At 44.3% G+C, this 22,989-nt stretch overlaps 1 protein-coding gene across 4 annotated transcripts in view; it reads left to right on the top strand.

The window, feature by feature from the left end:
• The first annotated feature begins 2,123 nt into the window (after positions 1-2,123).
• EVA1C (eva-1 homolog C) overlaps positions 2,124-22,989 on the top strand; it is a 44,205-nt gene continuing 23,339 nt past the window's right edge. The window contains exons 1-2 of one of the 4 annotated variants that reach the window (XM_071562507.1): positions 2,124-2,223; positions 15,579-15,775. In XM_071562507.1, the coding sequence (XP_071418608.1) occupies positions 15,704-15,775 (72 nt within the window). In that variant the 5' untranslated portion in view covers positions 2,124-2,223; positions 15,579-15,703. Of the gene's footprint in view, positions 2,224-2,583; positions 2,987-12,231; positions 15,338-15,578; positions 15,776-22,989 lie in introns of those variants that run through there. The other 3 variants (XM_071562491.1, XM_071562481.1, XM_071562500.1) reach the window with 3 other exon arrangements.

The following is a 22,989-nucleotide window of genomic DNA, read 5'->3' as shown; positions in this document are numbered from 1 at the left end:
TGGATTAGTTACATTGTCTTCCAACTAGCACTGCCAACTTGTAGAAGTTCCTTTCAAGCCTATTGCAGACAGATACATTCTGCACATCAGGATAAATACTTTCTCACTTCCTGCTTTTTGTTTTATGTGGCCGTCTCCAAGTTTACTATTTAGGCCCTAGCCGTAGCAGGAAGTAGCAGGAATTACCAAAAATATTACAGATTTTAAGTTAATGTTGAATAGCAAAGTAGTCCTCATTGAGGGTGAAATATATGCATGCCTTTTTACTGAAAGCTTCAATTCCTGCCAGCCACAATGTCCGTAAGCTGCTTTCCTCCATAGGAAGGCTTCCCTAAAAGGCAGATACCTACACACAGGAGCACCCAGCTGCCTCTTGTGTTGTTTTTAAACTCTGACTGCTTCACCTCCCTGGAGGTTACCAACATTTTGAACCTCTCTCAGTTCAATCATTCCACTTGTAAACTGCCTTTGCATTTGGGTTATACCTGCACAGTGCCAAAAGCATACTAGGCTCATTCCTCCACCATGGGATAGTCTTTTCCTTACAGCACCACCAAGCCAGAAGAAGCAATGTAATCTCACTGGGAAGAGAAGATTCCTAACTTCTCATTATGCAGCAGTCCTGATGGATCTAAAACCTTTCAAGCAGGAGTACAGGATATTTCCCAGCGATTTTTGACATTTTATATCTTCATCTGCATTGATGGTGTACTTGTGTGGTGATCCATTGTGTACTCAGTCACTCACAGCAGACTGAGTTGCCATCACTGACATCTATGTTCCAGGGATTAATGAGCAATTCCAAGAGCCTGAAACTGTGGTAGATATGTAGTTATGGCAGGTAGGAAGTTGGGGTAGACAGATAAGTTTACCCTTATCATCTAGACACCTTTCTGGAAGATTCAAGTATGACCCCCAAATGTTTTCTTTTGTGGTGGGGTAAAAATCTGTGCTACTTATTTCCTTGGCATTCATTTCTGCCTTCAGTAGGACTGACCTGAGACAGCAAGCACAGGAAGTGTCAGATTGAATGGCCAGGTATGGCAAGATCAAGGCAAAATGAGAGGAGTAGGTGGAGACTCCCACAAGTCTCCTTCCAGTACCACAGTTGGAAGGGAGAGGGTAATGGGTTCAGAGGCAAATGTACTTATCTGAAGCAGCCAGAAGGAAAAGCCTCACCCGGCAGAGCTACTGTTTCCTCTTCCCATCCGTGTTTGCAGTTGCAGATGCCTCAGAGCTATTTTATACTGTTATTCTGGCACCTTTGATCCCATTTATCTGAGTTCAGTAAAACTTGATGGAATGTCCCTGACCTCAGACAGGTTTGTGTGAAACCTGGTTTACTCTTATCTGCCCAAGACTAAGGAAGTTACCCAGGTTTTTTTTCTGTGTGTCAAGAGGGAGAGGGTGAGGAACAAAACTGGATTCAGATTCAAACATGAAGATCAAGTTGGTCAAAGTTCAGTGTAACCTCTAAAAAGAGGTGCTGAAGTTTGGAAATTCAAATTTTGATGGAATCCAGCTTCAGTTGGAACATGAGGGGAGGAATGGATTTAACGGAATTTTTTTGATTCCATTATCTCTCACGCACTCATTCATGTGTTTCTGTTTGTGGGGGTTTTTTTTAAGGTGAAAGATCAGTGTGAACGTGCACGACAGGTTGCAAACCGATGAGCATTCATGTTTACTAATTTTATAACCCAGCACTGCCCCTGGGCAGAAGATGCTTTCATGACCTGTTTCCATTGTTGGTTCTAGGCTCTCTCTTGAGGCCAGCTCTTATAGGAACTGCGATATGAGTGTCCTGATTTATTCCCTTTAGTCCCTCATACCTTAAAAGGAGCTTCACATTTTATTTGAAGGTGGCGTAGCAGATTGTAATGACAATTTGTTCAAATTTTCCACTGGTTTACTTTTCATTCTTGCACGAGATTTCAGGGAACAACTTCAGCTCTCTCAAAGTAACTTCATGATGTTTTCTCATTTTGCAGTAAAAGCTTTAAGCCAAGCCTACACACTTAGAACTCAGCTACACTGAACTACTCAAGTCGTAAAGCTATGGACTGTGATAAGGTGGTGTCAGGCAACAGTGTGAGGAGAGGAAACTGCGAAAGGGGAAGTTTCTTTTGCGACGTGGAAGAGGCAGTCCTTGTTTGCTCCCTGAAATCCCACGTCCAGAGATCCTGTCAGGCATAGCTGTCAGCTGGGTTCCCCCAGAGACAGGTGAGCCAAGGTGTAAGGGCAGGAGCGGAACTGCAGCGGCAAACCTGGCAGGGAGTGGCAATGAGGGGAGAGGAGGTCTGAAGCAGGGAAACCAGGCAAATTGCACTGCGGGGCACAGGGAGTGATGGGAGCACCTTGCACCTTGTCGTAGGGAAAACACAAGCAAGGAGATGTCACGACTCGAGGGGTGTAAGTCCGTCACAGTCCTCCAGCCATTGCCGACCACGAATTAGCGGGGAGAAGGCGAAATCGAGCTGCTTGGCCTGAAGGGAGACCCTGGGACCGCGAACTGCCCGGAGAAGGATGGGGAGAGCCGGGAGAGGGCGGGCGAGGTGCCTCGAGTGGCACTCAGCCCGGCCGCACGATGTGCGCCGAGGGCAGTGCCAGGCGCGGCACTGCCGGGATCCTGCGTCTTTTCGCCGCCGCGCCCGTGTCCCGGTCGAACCCACTCCCGCGGATAGAGCTGCTCCGCCCTCGCCATCCTCCTCCCCCTCCTGCTTCTCTTCCTCCTACCTTGAGTCGGGGCAGCCCCGAGGGTGCCCAGCGGGCCGGGGGGCTGAGCCGCCGGCCGGGACAGGCCCCGCCATGTGAGTCTGCGGGGCTGCCCCCCCGTCCCGCGCCGCCCGCTGCCGCACCATGAGGGACGGGGTTGCGGGGCAGCTCCCACGCCGCACACAGGTAGATCTCGGGCGGCTCCTCCGCCTCCTCTCCTGCCTGGTCTTCGTGTGTGGCGCGGAGGTCGCGGCGCTCGCCGACTTCTCAGGTACGGGGCGGGCCCCGACCGACGGCTGCGGGGCCCCGAGGGGCTGGACGGGGTTCGGGCACCCCGCGGGCAGAGGGCTGGCGGTGGCTGCGAGCTCCGTACCCCTCCATCCCGGACAGGGGCTGCTGGATCCAGCACTTCCCTCCCGGAGCGGCGCGAGGAGCTGCGTATTCCCAGCGGGCTCTGTGCTCCGTGTTCTTTCTCTCGGGCCTGCACCCCGGGGATCGTGGATTGGATGTGCTGTGAAGGATGGCAGGGAGCAGGAGAGGGTTAAGGGCTTGCGGAGGTCCGGGTGGGAAGGAGCATGAGGAGCTGAGCTGCCGCTGTGCGGTGAGCACGCTGCGCGTGGATCGGCCAGGGCCCGACAAAAAGTGCGTGGAAGTCCCTGGAAAGGTTCCCACTTTCTCCTGGGGACTTGGAGTCGGGCCCTGAGAGAGCCGTCCTGAACTCTGGTAGCGAACAAGTGCTGCACTTCTCTCTGCTGGGAGAGAAACTTCGTAACGCTAGAATGAGGGGAGTCCCTTTCCAGGGAGCAGAGGCACCAGTTGTCACCTAGAAATGATGCCTGCGAGGGTGCTTCATCAGTGCAAATTGAAACGACTGCAGAGACTGGGGAAATTACTTTGTTCCCACCAGGACAAAGAAGCAATCTGGTTTTTGTTTGAGAAAAATGCACTCTTGTACCTTTTCTAGTGCTCCAGGGCATCCCCCTGCTGTCAGAAAGTTACTTAGAAGAGCTGTTTCTCTCCTTTCTATATGTCACAGTGAGCACATGTTCCTGGAAGTTGAAAGCTTAAGGTATTGCCTGTAGGGCAGAAAGCAAACTTTACCCTTAGTGAACAGAGCAGAACTTCCCAAAAGCCAGTTGAGTGCACCGAAACAAAGTTAGTATATAATTAATAGCCCCAAATGTGTTGTTATGCATATTAATATAGTTTGTGTTACTACAGTTCAAAATACTGGCAATGATTCTGTAGAAACTGTTTTTCCGCAAGAAGAAAATACAGTTTGTCATGTTATTATTGTGTCCAGCTCGATAAACCTGAACATATCTAAGCAAGCTGCCACCAAATATAAAGACCAGAATTACACTCTCAGATAAGTTACATTTCTTGTATTAGATTCCTTTCACAAAGACTTTTAAATTCTTGCTGTCTCATTTTTTGGTGGTTTGCTTAACTGCTGATTTGTAGATGTTAGTTTTGGAATCACATGGTGGTTCTCTGCAAGAACAGAAAATAAATGTTCAAATTCTCCTTTCAAATAGCTGCTGAGTTAAAAAATATCCCTTTATCTAGGAAAGTTCTCTCACAAAAGTCCGGTTATTTTTCAAAATAAATTATTTAGATAAGGTTATCCAAGATACATTTCAGAAGTACAGCTGTATTCAATATTCGTTGTGCACTGAACTTTCCAAAAAGGTAGAATGACCAGAGAAAAAAGCTCTGTCTCACTTCAGAGATCAGTATTAAACATGTCATGTAGTCAGTAAATAAGATTTAGCAAAGAAAATCAGAATCCAGAATTCTTGCCAGACTGGGAAGTTCCCATGCCTGAACACATTCTGCTCACATTTTACTTTTAACATGGAGATCTAATCCACAATGACAGAAAAGACCAAAATGTTACTGGACCCTTTTTCAAAAAAAAAGGTATCCATAAATATGGAGAAGTTTTTTGCTCCTTCTAAAGGAGGTGCTGTGGACCAGGATCTGCCAGAGCTGAGGTGATACCCTACAGTGCCATCCTCAAGCTGTTTAATGCGTGGTAAAGAATTACAAGCCCGTAACAGCAGCTTCAAGGTGAGCTTCTAGAATTGCTGATTTTCTTATTTGCTCCCTCCCTTGGTAGAAACAGTGATGATTTTCCTAAGCTCCGTTGAATGTTCATGGACATAAATCTGCCCTGTTTAAAGGACAACATCTTGCAGCTGGACAGTATTCTGAGTGATGAGGAGTAGGAAATTTTTCTCTTGCTTTACCCAATGACCTACACTTTCCCTCTCCTGGAAAGGGTCAGGTCTAACCCTGCCCTTCTGAGGCTAAAGCTTCCAGGAGGCAGGTTACAGCTTTCCACCTGCAGCCCATGTCAGAGCCAAAAGAACAATGACCTGAACCTTCAGTGTGTTCTGTGGGATTCAGTGTCATACTGGGAATTTAGGACTGCATGGAGAATTGGAAGGTTAGTTGCTTCAGCTTTTCCTCCTTTTCACAGACTTCCAGCTTTCGTACTCAGATTACCAGTTACACACACTTCTTTTGGGTCATTGCCTTTTTCTGCTCTGTGTGCTTCCAGCATTTGGTCTCTTCCCCAGCAGCCTAAACTCTGTTCCTGTCTCCCCCTCTCCCCACCCCAGCTTTGCAGAATCCCTTCCCAGACTGCTGCCAGATTCTAACATCTGCATGTGTCATCTCTGTTGTTCTCTCTATGCAAGTGTTAAATTTTGCCAGCAGTTCTGACCCGCCCAGGGCCTGTTTGTTCATCACCAGACGCAGCTGCTTGCTTGGAACAACTCAAAGATGCTCCCTCTTGGGATCTGTTCAGTGTTCTGGAAAGAAGAGCAGGAAACAGTGTGAAACAAGACACCAGCAGCAGTTCAAAATCCAACCCTGACAGAATGATTCAGTAGTTTTTCCTTTTAATAGCAGGAAATAGTGAAAGTACTGTTGATGCATACCATACTTAAAGATCTGCATAATCTATGATTCCCTAGCAATTTGGTGGCAGCAATTAACAAATTTAAAGGTTGGACTTGATGATCTTGCAGGTTTTTTCCAACCTTTATGATTCTATATTTATTAATTCAATTGGTTACTGAAAGTGGAGATGTGCTCTGAGCTCAGCAGTCCTCTATGTGATTAATTTTTAAATGTGGAATCCAAGCAGTTGTGCCCAAATTTGAAACGGAAAGCTGAAAGTTTGTGAAAAGAGATGTTTAATCCACAGTTCTTAGATCTTCGTGCATACTGGTGTGATCCTATGGCTAGAGAATTCTCATGCTCTCATGCCTGCTCTTTGAAACACCTTTTCACCATTGGCATTATTTATTCATTCCTACGTGACATAGCTCTGTGCTCATGTTGCTTTTCTCAGTGATCACTTGCAGCTTTCACATTTCAGATGAGGTCTCAGTCAAGGAGGCTGAAGACTGCTGTGAATGTTGCTAGTTCTCCAGCCTCTGGGAACTAAAATCCTGAATACTCTAGGCTCGTAGGAGGCTGTCAGAAGAGTAATTTTTCAAGAAATCAAGGCATCATGGCAGCCATTTCCTTGCAAATCCTCTCTATGTAATGACGGGTTCCCAAAACAGGAAAAAAGTAAGGAGATGGGAAAACCAGAAAACTTCTTATATACTGTACTTCTATGTCACATCTGTGTCCTGGTGCTCTAGAAAGGCCAGCTGCTGAGGGCGAAGTGTCTTGGCTGGGGCTAGTGGCTGTGTATGCTTTCCCAACAGCAAGAACTAATGCTCTTTGTCTCATCCCCTGCCCTCTGTGCTGGCAGGGGGGAAAGGCCTTGGCTCTCTTTCCTACCACTGCTCCTTCACCCACCTTTTCCCCATCTGCTGCCAAAGTAAACTGACCTCTTATCTGTCAGGGAACACACTCCTTCTCTCTGGACACACCAAGGAACCCCAAACCCCTTTATGATGCCCCTTCCTTCTTTTTCTTCATGCTTCTGTAAGCTCAGGCTCAGGCTTGACCTGGCCACCTTCACTCACTCACCACTCAATCTCCCTTTCTTTAACTGAGTCCCAGCCAGGTTTTCTGGGCAGTTTTCAAGAAATGTGGAACCAAAGATTAAAAATGAAGTAACTGTGTGATTGCATAACTGGGCTGAAGAGTGATTTTCTGGATGTGAACAGAAAAAGTGTTGCTGCTGAGGCAGAACCTGTTAATCTGTCTGCTGGTGTCAACTTTTCTGCCCTTTCTACCAGAACAGTTCAGATAGAATGGGGCATCACTTCAACTCCATGGATTTGATCTTCTGACCCAACCATAGAAAACAAATGGATCTAATGAAAAAGCAAACTAGTTCACCCAAGTTATATAATCTGATCCTGTGACCTTTCTTCATTAAGAGTTTCCATTATGTTCCGTGGCTTTCACCCATCCAGATTCCTCCAGGCAAACGGAAGCAAATACTCCTGCAAATGCTTTGTTTATAGTGAGGTGCCAGGATCACCCACGGCAACCACAATGAGGCTGAGGTTTTCTTGTTGTTTTGTTTGTTGTTTGTTTTTTTCTTGAGTCAGTTCTCTTGACTCCTTGGACAATTGGAGCATGTCCTTCAACCAGAATATTTAAAGAAGTGCTAAGAAGGGTGATGCAATGATAGATCTTAATACTGCCTTGTAAAAGTCAGGCAAAAGTGTTGATTGCTGTGTTTAAAGGAAAACATTTCCTTTTAGAAACGTTTCATTTCAGTAATAGGGAGTCTGGTTTAAAGTTTCTCCAAGTGGAGTGGGTTTAGATCTGGGACTTGTTCTGTGGAATAAAGGTGCTTGTCAGAAGTGAGATTTTAGTTGAGATCATGGTGCTGAAATCCAAGGTTTTGCTCCAGGCCTGTGCCTGCAGTTCTCATTGCTTTCCTGAGGAAGTGTAGCTTATGAAATCACATTTTAGATGTGCTAATATTTTTTGTTAAATCCACTGATGAGATTTAATGATCCTTGTTAGAGAAGTAAAAGCTTTGGTTCTATTAAATTCCTACACATTTTGTGAGTGTAAGCAGCTGGGCCTTACTTCCATTCCCAAGGAAGATTGTTTCTCCACAAGCTCTTTGAAATCAGTTATAGTGTGATGCTTCTGCCCCTGAAACAGATGTCAGGGAATTCAGATGTGAGACACAAACCTATGGGAAAATTGCTTCACTGCTCAGGGACCAACATGTTTGAGTCTGTCTTTCAGATTCTCATACCTTTGGGGCAGGAGCAATTTTTGTTCTCACTGTGGAGATTGCTGGCACCTGACAAATCATATGCTATTTTTATTCAGAATACGTAGTTCCCCCCTGCCTTCCTACTCCATTTGCTGCTGATACCCTTCCCAGTGAGACAGAGCTTCCAAACAGTCTCAACTTTATTAGAGAAAGGGGTTACACACTTGTGACAAATAAATACTCAGCTTTTGTTGGAAGTGTCCCCAGACAGAGAAGGCACTGTCTGACCAGTCACCATTTACCAGAATTCTGTCATCTGCCAGACATAATCTATAATTAAAATAGAAATATTTTTATATATTACCATACAGAGAAAATAGTGTCTTAAGGGAGCTGAGTAGCAGGAGGAGGCATGGTTGTGCCTTATGCATTCAGCATTGGTGAGTAATTTAAACTGAATTTCTAGACATTTTAGGAGTTTTGCTTCAAAGGTCTATTGTGTGGCTTCTGGGAACAAATTAAGTACCAGTGAGGTTTGGCTTTCTATTTAGAATTAATTTTAAAACATCACTTATGATATAACACCTATGGCCACTGGAAGAATTCCCACAGATTTCACTGGGCTTTGGACAAGGGTCTCAACCCACAAATATCTGTTTATTTTTCTTCATAATGTTTAATCTTGGATGGGAAGACAAGCATTATTTTTTAGGAATAATTTTGTAATTTTTGACTTTTAATTTCTTCAGGTTAACACTGAGTTGGGGACAAAGAAATGTTGTTATAAAGAAAATCATCAGGCAATGAGGGTGCACTAGGGTGTATTTTTGCTTTTCTGTACTATAAAGCCAGCATAGCACTACAGATCTGTGAGCTGCCAGATTTCTGATTTTTTGAGTGTCAAATATAAATGGGAATACAAGAAATGCAGAGTTTGGGTATGAGTTCTGTTTGCAAAACAAAACCTGTGTTTTGTTTTCTTAGCTGGCAATGAACAGCTCCCCCTGGCCCTCTTGGGGAACATGAACATGGAGGTTCATGTTCATAAGTCCAAGTTTTCAGAGAAATGTTTTCCTCTAGTCCCTGAGGTTCTCCCATGTAAAGTCTTTGGGAATATTATTGGTTCTCTATTTCTTGGGCGTAATGATTCTCTCATTCTGCCTCCAGATGCAATTGCTGCTCACTGAGACTTTCTCTTGTTACTGCTTGTTAATGGCAGTAGAAGAGGTTACTCTTTCTCCAGCCAAAAGGAGAATTTTTGGAAAGGGCAGAAAAGAGCCTCACAGTCTCCCTTGTCAGCATCTTTAGACAGGAGGGAGAAAAATCTTCCTTGTCTACTGTAGTAGTTCCATATTAAGTCCCAGGACAAGTGTTTGCCCCTCTGATTTCATGGAGTATCTAAGAAAAGTATAACTGACTCTAGTGTGGAGTTTATTACAGACCCAAGTCTTTGGGGATCAGTAATAGTTTTCCTCTTCTTGACAGAGGAAAGAAAAGAAAAAGTGAGTGGGAAAACAGAAGTGCACACAGATCTCTACAATTTCCTCAGAAGGCCATCAGGATACAACAAAAATAAGCATCACTCCTAGGAGAAAGCTCAAGGGAATATGAAAGTGTAGATCTGAAGGAAAGAGAAGGCCTGTGGAAGGATCTGATCTACAAAGAATGGATATGGGGGCTGTGAGTACAGGATTGAAGGATTTTTCTACTCCACAAAATGTAATTCACGTAACTGCAAATCTGAGCTGAGTGGCACAGAGAGGAAGAGGTTGTGTGGTTCCTGGAGAAACAATGACCAAAAACTTACAAAAGGTCTATTCTTTCCTCAGGATGTCTTGATTTTGTTTTTCCAGTAAGGGCACATGGCTTGGCTCCTTGTGTGTACTGCTGCTTACCGACTGAATCCTGTTCAAACTAGACCTTGAATGCTGGTACTTTCTCTGGCGTAAGTGGAACAAAGCTCTTGCTTAATTTAACCCTCAGATTTAACAGACAGCGAGAGCTATGTTCAGAAAGATCATTATGATCCATGTTATGATCCATGAACTATGACAATGAGGGGAAATGAAAAGAAATCTTAGGAAAACTTTCATGTTGATAAAGCTGTTCATGGAAATCCTGACTGATACTTTCATCACTGATGCCTGCTTTGATTGCTAGACTAGCCAAAAGCATTCTCACTACAACTTAAGCATTTTCTTCTTCCAGGCTTAATCCTTCATCTGTCACTAAGGCCAGTGGAAACAAATTGCTCCATTGGCAGCAAGCTGATGGCTCTTCACCTGCCACAACCACACTGTCTCTCCAGCTGCCAGCTGACTTTAAGCATTAGTCATTTAGACTGAGTTGAAAGTTGCAGTTCTTACTTTGACCTGGCAGTTCAGGCTTCAATTTTCATAAAACTTGTAGGAACTTTATTTCTTTGAGCCCTCCATGCCTCAGGTTTGAAACTGGCCATTGAGTTAAAAAGTTGCTGAGTTGAATAAGGGAATGGCTGATGGACAGAGGTCATGACCTCATAAGCTTGACCTTTGGAAGTGGGCAACTGAAAACTCAAGGACTGATTCTAAGAAAAGCAACAGCTTTGAATGCTCTGAAACCAAAGCAGACATTTGGAAATGGAAGGGGTTGTCATGGTCAGTAGCTTATCAGTGAAAATAGATCACTAGTTTTTTCAAGTGAATATCTATCCTTACATCAAAAAAGGTTTAGATAATATAAAAAATACAGTAATTATACAAAAAAAAATTTACTTGCATGGCATATGAACTTTTTGTGCCATCTCCTGCAGTACAAGTGAAAGGATGAAGTTATAGTAGCATGGTGGTCACTATCAAAGGGCATGAGGGCTGAGAATAGTGGAAAAGGGCACACTGAAAAAACAAGCCATGGAGGGAAATTAGGTTAGTGACTATGCAGGAAAAGCATTTGTTAAGCAAGTATGTGGATCTGCTGAGTAAAGCTGTCTTGCTACTTTGAGTAGAGCAAACAGTGCTTCTGCCCAAGGGTATTATTGATAAAAGTCTGTGAGCTCAAGTGTGGCTAGAATGTCTCAAATGGGATGTTTACAAGGTATGTAGATACAAAGAATAAAATGATAAGGCAAGAAACACAGTATTGTGAATTTTAGAAACAGTGTCTTTCCTGGGTAACATTTTGCCCTCCATCACAATTACTGAAAGAGAGCCACCATAGACAAAACTGGCAGAAAATCGAGATATGAGATGAAAGGGAAATATGAGAGGCAGATTCTTGTTTCTGTGAACAGAGTAAGCCTGGCACAGCACGGGCTGGGAGTAGCTGCCTCTGGAGACCAGGAGAAGATATGGCAGAGGGGAGGGAAACTCAGGGGTTAATTCCTCCTCAATGCTTCCTTCAAAAACCAAGGAAGAAAATATTGCTGGAGAAGTTCTGCAGCTGGATCCCAAATACCAATAAATATCAGAGTGATACTTCTAATGGTGCTTGTAGTAGAGTTTATTAACAATTCTGTTATCACTGCATGAAATACCTTCCTTCAGACTTGCTAGTCTTGCTTGTGTGTTTTTAATGACTGTTGGCACAATCCTTCACAAAACTGTGGGAGCTGATGAAGATTTCCTGAATGGATTTGCCTTCTGGGACTTCCACAATAATATGTGTGTTATTTCAATCTATTTTGACCTAAAATGGAGTGTTATATCTTTAAAATGAGCTAGCAAATTGCTGTGCTATTTAAGATGGATTGAACGATGCACAGGAACTAATATTACTAAATCTATCTATGAAGCCCCAATTCTGAGAGCCCTCTTAGCCTGTGGACTGCTCAGCTTAAGCCTCTAAAAATACTGCATTGCAAAGCTGGTCTCTTACCAAAATGAGATTACCTGAGTCAATGCTGAGATTGCTTTTAATGTGTGCTGGGCATTGGCCTCACGGCTTGAAATGTGCTTCTCCTTGATCTTCCAGCTGGGGAGTATCATGCCAGGCAGTGGGGTTGAACACAACGCTTTTTCACCCCAGTGCTGACAACTGAAAAAGGGCCTTAAGGCCTTGTTTTAGCATTCACATGACAAGGAATGAATCCAGCAAATCTGAGTACCCTGTGCTGTCTTGTGCAAGAGATGTAGCACATATTTTGGCTGACTGCTTCTAGGATTTTTGGTAGTCCTGTTTTTTTAAACAGAAACTTTCTCAGTTCCCAGCTTTTCAGTGTTTTTAAGAGAAAAAAAAATCTTTCTAGATTTCCATACCTTCAGGTTTAGTGCTACCATTACTGTTGCTATTCAAAGCAGTAATGCCAGAGGCAAGTGATGAATATGAGAAATTACAAAATTTTAAGAGCTCTCTTTCACACAGAGAGGTATCTATTTACAACCTTTATTCTCCAGGCCAGTTATTTGTGTCTGTCACTGCTATTAGAGTTTATCAGTCCTCCTTTATCAGTAAGGCTTAAGGCTTTGTTCAGCTGCTCAGCCTCAGTGTTTTGTGTGATGCTCTGGTGCTATGTTTTTATTAGTTGAAGTTCTTTGTCAGCACAGTGGATACTGTGACTAATTTGGCTAATTCTGGAAGAAAGGATTAAGCTTGGATTCTGCACTGGTGTTTTGAGCCACAGTACAATGAGTGAGCAGTCTGGGTTAGCAAGACATTTGCGTGGGATGATACCTTCTGGCCTTCAAATCAATGGGATCTTTTTGTTGCTCTTTGCTTCAGGCTTAACTTCTGAGCCAATCTGTAATGTCTCGTACATGATTTTGTATGCAGAGCACCCCATACATCACTTATGAATGTGTGTGGTGGATAAATGGGAACGTTCCTGCTGGGGCTTTCACACAGAGCCGTAGAGATGTTATTGGGACAGTGCAGTATTGCCAAGTTTTTCTAATTTAGACAATTCTCACGGTGGTGGAATTTTTTTGGTATAAAGTTTCGTATTGTTTTAAAGAATGAAATGTATTATTTTTAAAAAAAGAAGTAGGTGCACTATTGTCCTTCTTGTTGCAGATCATCATCGTGGCTAGGCTTCCAGAATCGGGCATTAGGGTGGCATTTAACTGCCTTTTGTTGCAGATAACACTTGAAAAAGTGATTGTTGCAGCTGAACACCACCTCCCTCTCCATCACCCAACAGCATAGGAAACAATGAGGAAACCCCCCGACATTAGGTTTAAAACATTAAATCATCTAAGGTTTTTTTATATGGTCTGCTTAAGATTCCATTTGCTCAGGGTAAGAAACCCCATAACTCACTGTTCTGATTTCCCAGTCCCAGATATTGATGAAATAAACAAACACAAAATGAGAGGACAGGAAGCTGCCTTAGGAAGAGCTACAGGACTCACAATGGCCTCACTCCTGATCATCACAGCTGGTATTAATTATAGGGGTAATACCATATTTTCCCCCTAACCTGACATTGTCATTTGGCTGAATTTGCGCCTTCAGGGAAAATGTGTTACTGTGCAGAATTCAGTAAACAACATAGTTATGGTCTCAAGGAGATGAAGCCCCTACCAGGGTGACTACAAGACCTTGATGCCCAGGCTCCCTCCTGTGCAAGCACTGCTCTGGAATGAGAAGAGAGGCAGCAGTTGCTGGGAAAGTTTGATTCCCTCACTGAAGGTGGGACAGGCAGTGCCCTGGTATGTACAGAGGGCCATCATGAATAGACCAAAGAACCTGGAGTTTTTCAGGGAAGTGCAAGAGGAAATCATGATTTTTAGACTGTTCTTCCTCAGCATGGGCTGTGAGCTGCGAAGGGCTGCTCCACCCACGTCTGTGTGGTCTTTGTTTGATGTAATTAAAAATGCAGGTTTACGTGGTCTGTAATGTGAGATGAGCGATTTAGATACTTGTATGTCACCACTCCTCTTATCAGAGAACATTAGGTTTCAGCAATTTCCATTACTATTTTTATCCTTTATTGTGTGCAAACACACAGAGATTTTAATAACAGTTTATGCTGCTTGGAAGGCCAGAAAGCTTGATGTCTTGATGTCAGTTCATCTAATGCCATTTTAACAAGTGGACCATATTGCTGCAATAGAATCAAGGCAGGTTTTTTAAAAATTACCTTTTTTAAAAAAAAAAGGTTAAATAGTTGCAATTGTTGGAGAAAGGTGCTTAGATACTGGGTTAGGAGTTTGCAGGATCAAAGTAGCAGTTAAGATGCCAGGGAACTCATCCAAATCACTGCATAGCTGATATTCTTTAGGGAATACTGCACTGTGTTGTATACAGCACTCTTGGTTCCAAGTAACTTAAAACCTGAAGAATTGAAATGATTACAAATATAGGGCTGATTACAAATACAGGGCTGTATCTTTGAAAGTGTTGAGTGCCCACAGCTCATGTGGGGCTGAATGCTCTGACACTAAGGCCCTTCATGCCTTGATGGTGATGTCAAAGGTGTTTAGCAGCAATGAAGGCCACTGGAGGCACCTTTGCAGCATCAGGCCATGGTGAAGTCACGTGGGTGCAATTGGGCACTTGGCCCATTTTCCTGGCAACACTCAGTACCTCCCAGGAGCACACTGACAGAGGAGTGACTCTGGAATGGAACTTCAGTTATTTGTGATCTCAATTACAGAGAAAATATAGGGGATGGATTTTGTTGTGGGGTCTTTTTGTTTGTTTTTTTGGGTATTTTTAACCCATGAGAAGCTGTGGGGATTGCAACTGGACTGGTCTTCTTGAGATCCAGGCTCCAAATACAGGGCATGACATTTTTTGTGCCCTGGTTCCAGTGCCAGTGCTCAGACTGAGGTCAGGGAGGTGGAGAACTCACCTAGAGCTTTGCTGCACTGAATGGTGCATCCACATGATTCATATGTAGATGGGGAACAGCAAAGGTAAGCAGTGGAGAAGGCTTCTTTTTCCAGACTTAGTAACTGATAGGGGAGCTGATTTTCTTTATCCAGTTGCACAGCCAGAGCTGGAAAAAATGACAAAGAACTGAAATGCTTGCCCTATCCTTGGAAGTGTTCAAGGACTGGCGGATAGGGCTTGGAGCAACCTAGTGGAAGGTGTCCCTGCCCATGGCAGGGGGTTGGAACTGGGTGATCTTTAAGGTCCCTTCCAACCCAAACCATTCCACAATTCCATAAGTGTCATATCTTTTGTTTAGAGTATGTAAGTTTCTATTTATACAACTTTTTTAAAATTGCTTGTCGTCGGGGAAAGTTTATAAAGGGCAGAAGTGTGGAAACTACTTTTCAGTATTTTCTTTGAGAAAACTATTTTTTGTTTAATGATACAAAAAAAAAAAGATTCAGCCACTAAAACAAGAAAATGTGGGGGTTTTTTTCTCCATTATACTTAAGACTGAAACATGACCGCTTAGAAGTCCAGAAGTGCAGAGCATCCTTTGAAGACAAGGTGTAAGGAATACCTTTAGCCAGCTGGAATGCAAGAACCTGGCCCACAAAACCAACTAATACCCCTTCTGACCTCTGCAGACACACCTGAGATTGTGAGCAGCCACAACTGGTAAGGGCTTGAGCTGTTGCTGGAGTGCTGGGAGGGCTGTAACTCACAGTGATGCGACCCACGCGTCTCAGCCCTGAGTGTTACGAGCACGAAAGGTTCACCTGTTCACAGAACCATGTGGCTGCAGGCCTGACATATAAGCTTGACTACAATGCCCTTTCTGAAGACTGATTGCGGTTTTCTTATTTTCTAACGAGCTTCTCATTTCCTGTACTAGTTGTAACAGCTGAATATTTTGTAGGTTACCTAACCAAGCTCCTGCAGAACCACACAGCCTATGCCTGCGATGGGGAGCACCTGAGCCTGCACTGTCCTCGGCACTCAACCATCAGTGTTCAGTCAGCATTTTATGGGCAAGACTCCCACATGTGCAACACTCAGGAGCCTAAAACCAGGAAGGCAGAACCCAGAAACTGTGTGGCACCCACTTCTTTGCAGGTACCACCTTGTAAATGTTCTTAATGTACAGAATGTTTCCATGCAAAAGTGTTTGCAACATTTAATGAAATGACACTATACCCATGTCAGTTTACCATCAAAAGTTTTATAGCTAAAAGTATTTATCTGGCCTGGTGGATATTACCATATGATTGTGAGAGATTGCCTTGTAGATTGCCTTGGAAAATAGTTGTTTTCTAATCAAGGACTGGTCATGACTGAGCTGACCAATCCTAATCTATCACACAGGCCCACCTTGTCCCCAGGAGAGCACACAAGCATTGGACAGAGCTTGGTTACAAATCCAGTGAATAAAATTTTATTCTGGTCAGCATCTGGCTTGTTCCATGCCTGTCTTTTCTCACTGAAAAGGCACAGTGACAGCTAAACAGCAAATCCTAAGTATTTTTGCAGACATATGCATTTCTGTGAATATCTGATTTATGTCAGCAATACCATATGGTTTGTCTGCTAGGCCTGCTTAAGTATAGCTTAAAATAATTGATATTTCATCAATTATTACTTTCTCCTGTGGAGATTTTCGTAACACGACTTAGAAGGTTCAACTTACACTGCTATCCCAGGCTTGTTTCATTATAGTGAAAAATACCCAGTGTTGGACCAAATTCAATAAATCGTTGCAAAATGAGTGGTCAGTGGATTTTGAACGTTTTCTCGTGGTGAAACTGTTGTAGGTACTCTACATTTGTAACATTTGTGCCATTCATTGTGCTCTACGTTTGTAACATTCCTTCCTGACAACAGGGAGTGTTCCCACTGCTAGTGAGTTGAAGAGTTCTGTAGGGTGGTTTGGTGGCAATATCCTCTCTCCAGAATCAGTATTAGGGAGTTTTATAAGTGCCTATGTTGTACTGCAATTTCTAAAGACATTCCAGAGACATGACCTATGTGCCATGTGAAAGTACATCTCCCTTCCAAAAACAGTAGGCCTTCCAAAAACAGCATCCTTGATGTCTTTTTACAGACTGCACTGAAGTGACACCAGTGATTATTTTGAGCTTGTGAGGTCTCCGTGGGCATTATTTCCCTTGAATATAATTAACAAAGCATGGGATAACTGTTTCATAAACTGTCATCATTCCTCAGGCACTGTCACGAATCAAACACATGACAGCATTTTGGTGAGGCTAGGAACATGAGAGATACAAACGCTCTGCATCTCAGGGAGTTCCGGTTCTGTCAAGGAGAAGGGACACGACTTGTAGACTGATTTCTTAGAAAAGAGCACCAGTGATCTCAACCCTCCTCTGCTTCCCTTTAGAAGCCAACCTGCAGACCCAGAGTGGGACTGCCCTGCAGCCAGCATGAAGCACAACAGGCACGTTTTGCAGCAGCCTCCCATTAAAGGGATCCCTGCAGAGAGGGGTCTGTCTCCAGATATTAACAGCCTGGTGCTATTTTGAGTGTCATTGTTTGTTTTTGTGTTTGCCTGCTTGTGCACAGCAACATGACAGAAAATGCTGCTGCTGATTGCATTAAGCAGAAGAAAATACAAACAAATGCACGGGAGATGATTCAGCTCAGGTGCAAACAGAAGGTGACTCAGTAGGGGACAGCTCTCCACTTACTAAAGATGTAACTGTTTCACCGATCTCTTTCAGAACCATGCCAATTAAGGAGGAGTTGTTTGACTTGCAACTCTGTAAAAGAAGAAGTGACTCCAAAAATTAAGCCTGCTGTGCTTTCCCTTCCTTTTCAAACTCTAATTTAAAATTAGAGTACATTTAATGCTCAAAAAGTATTGGACGCAAGTGCTCTTCTTAAACAAATGGAGCGTTGTAGGATTCTCTACAATGTACTGCTATTGTGTGTCATTGCTGCTGGGAGGGATAGCTTCCAGGGATGACAGCAGAGATCCAGCCACTGCCAACTTTGTCAGACTGGAAACAGGAATGCAGCTTGTGCTATTACAGTGGTAAATTTGTGATTTTGCCTCTTGGTATGACTGAGACCTGTTTTGATGAGAAACAAGAAAAAAATGCCCATAGATTTTATGGGACTACCTAAAACTATCAGAGAATGGTATCTTACAGTTACTCCTGGTAAGAGTAGAGTGACCTGGGGATAACACCCTCCTTGTCACAGCATGCTGTGATTTTAAACATCAAAAATTCTGGGCACAACAACACAGACTATCCAAAAATGGTACCAAGAAAGGACTCTCTAAACTGAGCTTGGAGGGTGTGTAAGAATTAGAACAACAGCATTTCCCCCCCCTCTGCCCATGCCAAAACAAGACACGGAGGCTGAGGATACACAGGCATGTCTCTGTTTTCCAATCAAACCAATTCTGAAATCTGCTCAAGTGGCAGGTCAAGGAAATATCTGATTGTATGTGTAACTGCAAGCAAGAAGAAAGCGGTCCCTTAAGCAGGAGGCCAAACACATGGCTCAAATACAGAATTGTGTTTCAGTGTCCCTCAGCACACCATAACATTAGTTAGAACTCTCAAATGAAGATCATTATAGATCATGACAGGTACATATATGTAAGATCAATATGAAATGGTTCAAAAGACCTCTTTTTGAGTTGCTAGGATTCATCTGTGTCCCAGTTCAGCAGGTGGGACCAGTTTATCACTGTGTGGGAGTGACCAAAGCTCTGTATTCTACCCCCTCTATTCATTTCCCAAGAACAATGGATCATTTGCAGCAGCTGCCCAGGGCACACCTGACCTCTCAGGTTGTGAGCTGGGTGTGAAAGACATCTGTGAGATAAGAGCTGTGATAACTCCCCTCCAGGGAGTCATTAGCAACTTCACACCCAGCCTGAGGGGGCATGTCTGCTAATGGGCCATCAACGATTCCAAAATACCCCATGACTCACAGAGTTAGATCACCCATTGTGTGACTTCCTGCCCTGGGGAAGGGACTGGGTGCTCCCACCTGGACCTGAGGGTACATATCTTGGGGTAAGAAGACCTCAGGGGTCACTTGTCAGATCCAGAGGAGGACCAAAACCTCAACAGGAGGAGATCACCACTTTCAACTAGCCCGCGACCACCACTCTCCACCAGACTGCAACTGTCAGCTGCACCAACAGGTTTCCCACTTTGGACTTTTACTTTGGACTTGAGGGAACCACATAGGGTTCAGCACAGGGGTTAACAAACCCCTTCGTGCTTGTGCCCCAGGGTGCTGGGTTATACTTCTGGGGTTTTGTGGCTTAAAACTAATTTTTCTCTTTGTACCATTGCATGTATTGTAATATTGTTATTAAATTGTAACTCTGACTTATAATCTGTTTTGTGTTGCATTCATTTCTCCTGCCGGTTTACCTTTAAACCTGCACATCTTTTGGCTCCAAATGTGGGGCAAAAGGGAGAAGTCAGAATTACAATTTCATTTTAGGTATTTCTATATTTGGAACCAGAGACTCCCTAATCACCATGTTGCTTGATGTATTCACGTGGGTGTTGTATCTGAGCCTGTTCATATTTCCATCTGTGCGGAATTATTTGCCTATTTTGATGCTCTTTTTAAGATCAGGGATAGGAATCAAAATTGCTTTATTTATATATTATGTTTATGTCATCATAACATCAGATGCAGTGAGTTTCATTGTGAATGTATATTCAGTCTTGTTTGCCTGTCCTGGTTTGGGTTGCTACCTCTTGAGCCTCAATACAAATTCCACCTAGCCTCTGGGGGGAACAGGAGCGGATGATTATTTTGACCCTTTCACCTTCTCCCCCTTTAGACCTGCTACAACAGTCTTTGAGAATATTGAATTTCCTTTTGATGTTAAGGACAGTGTAATGTTGTTGTTAGTGTTGCTTTGTCTCCTCTGTACTGTATACACCATGCTTAAGGTCAAAACAGGGCCTTCTAGGGAGATTTTCTGGAAGCCTGCTCTGGGAGTTGATAATGCTGAGTGGCATGGAAAGTGGGAGGACATGGGGCAGTATTTGAGAGTTTCTCCCCTCAAGTGATCTGGAAATTCACCCCTGAACAGCTGCAGGACCCTGACAAAATATATAAGCTAGATGAAAGGCAAATGCTCTGGCAGTCCCAGAGGTGTGCATCTCACAGCAACCTGCTGGGCCCTGGCCACTGCCTACTGGCCACTGCTTGGTGTGGTACAGCACTGTCAGGAGGAGGAGAAAAGGAGCAGATCCGCAGGCACCATGTCCACACAAACCACAGCTGAGCCAGAGAAGAAAAGAAATAAATCAGCCAGCACCATGTCCACCCGGACCACGGCTGAGCCAGAGGGAAAAGGGGATGCATCAACCAGCACCATGTCCACACAAACCATGGAGGAGCCGGAAGGACAACAGAAACCGGTAGCAGTTGCCCCTGTCCAGAAAAGAAAATCAAAGACCAAATCAGTTCATATAGTGAATGATAAGGAAGAGGCAGGATCTTCACCTCAAGCAGAACAAACGGAGCCAGAAATAATCACCTGGTCCCTATCCCTGGGCGAGCTGCGTGAGCTCAGGAGAGAGTTCATACGACAGGCAAATGAGTCCATCTTGACCTGGCTACTTTGAATCTGGGACGCTGCAGCCAATGATACAATTCTAGATGGGAGTGAGGCAAGGCAGCTGGGATCCCTTTCTCGAGATGTTGTCATTGATCAGGGCATTGGAAAGAGACAGGAAACTCTCAGCCTCTGGCAGCAACTGTTGTCAAGCATGAAGGAGAGATATGTTTGTAAGGAGGACCTCCACGTACAGCAAGGACAGTGGAACACGATAGAACAAGGTATCCGGTGCTTAAGGGAATTAGCCATACTGGAGATAATCTTTTCAGAGGATGAGAGATTCCCTAAAAGTCCGGATGGTATACAGTGCACATCCCAGATGTGGTTAATTTGCATGGCTTGGGCCAGAAATTATTTCTCACTACCTCGCAACATTGCAGTGGAGAGAGGGAGAGGACAAGGTGGGCGCACTGGTCAGCAAACTCAGGATTTATGAAGACACTGTCATTGCCCCATTATGAGCCCACGTCTCAGCTGTGGAAACAAAACTGGCTGAACTGGAAGAGAAGATTAAGGAAAGAATATTCCATATCTCACCAGAACAAACAAGAATCTCTGCTGTCAGGAGCAGGTGTCTCCTAGCTAAGGCGAAAGGGTACACTCCATGTGGCAATCTATGGTTTTACCTCCAAAAACATGAAGAATATAGGAGGAAGTGGGATGGAAAACCCACCTCTTCCTTAGCAGCACGGGTACATGAATTGAAAAGTGAAACAACTACCACAAGAAACTCTTCAAGGATAAGTGCTGCTCTGGTCTCTCATGGGCAAGACTCCAGACAGTACAGGAGCAATGATGTTACGTCGGATCCTCTTGAAGGAACCTCCAGGTCATATTTACAAGAACAGTGCAGTGAGTACCATGACCAGAACTAGGGGGGCCCTGCCTCTAGCCAGGGAGAGGAGAGGGACAATTGGGTTTATTGGACTATGTGGATTCGGTGGCCTGGCACATCAGACCCACAGAAATACAAGGATTTAGTTGACACTGGCGCACAATGTACATTGATGCCATCAGGATACATCAGGGCAGAATCCATCCCTATTTCTGTGGTGACAGGGGGATCCCAACAGCTGACTGTACTGGAAGCTGAAGTCAGCTTGACTGGGAAGGAATGGCACAGACACCCCATTGTGACTGGTCCAGAGGCCCCGTGTATCCTTGGCATAGACTACCTGAGGAATGGGTATTTCAAGGACCCAAAGGCACTTCACTGGGCCTTTGGCATAGCTGCTGTGGAGACAGAGGAAATCAGACAGTTGAACACCTTGCCTGGCCTCTCAGAGGACCCTTCTGCTGTGGGACTGCTGTAAGCTAAAGAACAATTGGTACCACTGGCCACAGCAACAGTGCACTGTCGGCAATACCGCACTGACCGAGACTCTGTGACCCCCATACACAAGATGATTCGTGAACTGGAGAGCCAAGGGGTGGTCAGCAAGACTCGCTCACCCTTTGGCCAGTGTGCCATATGGCCAGTGTGGAAGTCCAGCAGAGAGTGGAGGCTGACAGTGGATTAACTGTGGCCTCAATGAGGTCACACCCCCCCGAGTGCCGCTGTGCCAGACATGCTGGAGATTCAGTATGAGCTGGAGTCAAAGGCAGCCAAGTGGTATGCCACCATCGACATTGCCAATGCCTTTTTCTCTGTTCCATTGGCAGCAGAGGGCAGGCCACAGTATGCTTTCACCTGGAAGGGTGTGCAGTGCACCTGGAATCGACTGCCCCAGGAGTGGAAACACAGTCCCACCATTTGCCATGGAGTGATCCAGACTGCACTGGAAAAGAGTGAGGCTCCAGAACATCTACAGTACGTCGATGACATCATTGTCTGGGGGAACACAGCAGGGAAAGTCTTTGAGAAAGGAAAGAAGATAATCCAGATTCTCCTAAGAGCTGGTTTTGCCATTAAACGAAGTAAGGTCAAGGGACCTGCTCGGCAAATTCAGTTCCTTGGAGTGAAATGGCAAGACAAGCGTTGCCAGATTCCAACAGAGGTGATCAACAAAACAGCAGCTATGTCCCCATCGACCAGCAAGAAGGAAGCACAGGCTTTTGTTGCCGTAGAAGTCTGTAAAAAAGACTCTGAGCCAAGTTTTGTAGGAGATAAGATAATGGGCAGGCACTTTAATGAGCAACCCCGCTCATCCAGGAATACATCGACGCGCGCGCCAGCAAGCTCTAAGTTCTATAGCTTTTATAATATAACCTATCCAATCACTACTGTCCACATGTCCAGTTCCACCTCTGTCCCCTCCCAGTTCCTACCCCCGTTGAATTGGGGCTGGGGTCGTTGGGACCCTCTGTCTTCATCCACCTCCTCTTCTTCAGTACACAAAGGTCTCTTGGACGCTCTCCAGGGCTTTGGGTCACACTGCTCCATGTTTATGTTCTCTTCTGATATGCCTTAATCAGGTACCTTGAGGAAGAGACTAAACAGCTGGCAGATCTTAGCTGCCTGTTCTGGAGCAGGGGTAGAGATAGAAGGACTTTGTGCTACAAGCTGCTAAATATTAATTCACTAAAATCTACAGCATTGCATCTACTGTGTCTCTAAAATCTACAAAATATGAAAATTGAAAAGTTAAAAAAAACCCTTTCGGCATCATGTCCCCCCTTTTAGAAACGGACAAAACTCAAAATTTTGTTCGCTTCTACTTTCCATACTTAAAATTGTACCAAAGAGATGAACAGCATTTGCAACATT

Source organism: Pithys albifrons, chromosome 1 (genome assembly GCF_047495875.1).
Source record: "Pithys albifrons albifrons isolate INPA30051 chromosome 1, PitAlb_v1, whole genome shotgun sequence".
Lineage (NCBI taxonomy): Eukaryota > Metazoa > Chordata > Aves > Passeriformes > Thamnophilidae > Pithys > Pithys albifrons.
The sequence above is the reverse complement of the archived record's forward strand: the minus strand, read 5'-3'. Positions and strand labels throughout refer to the sequence as shown.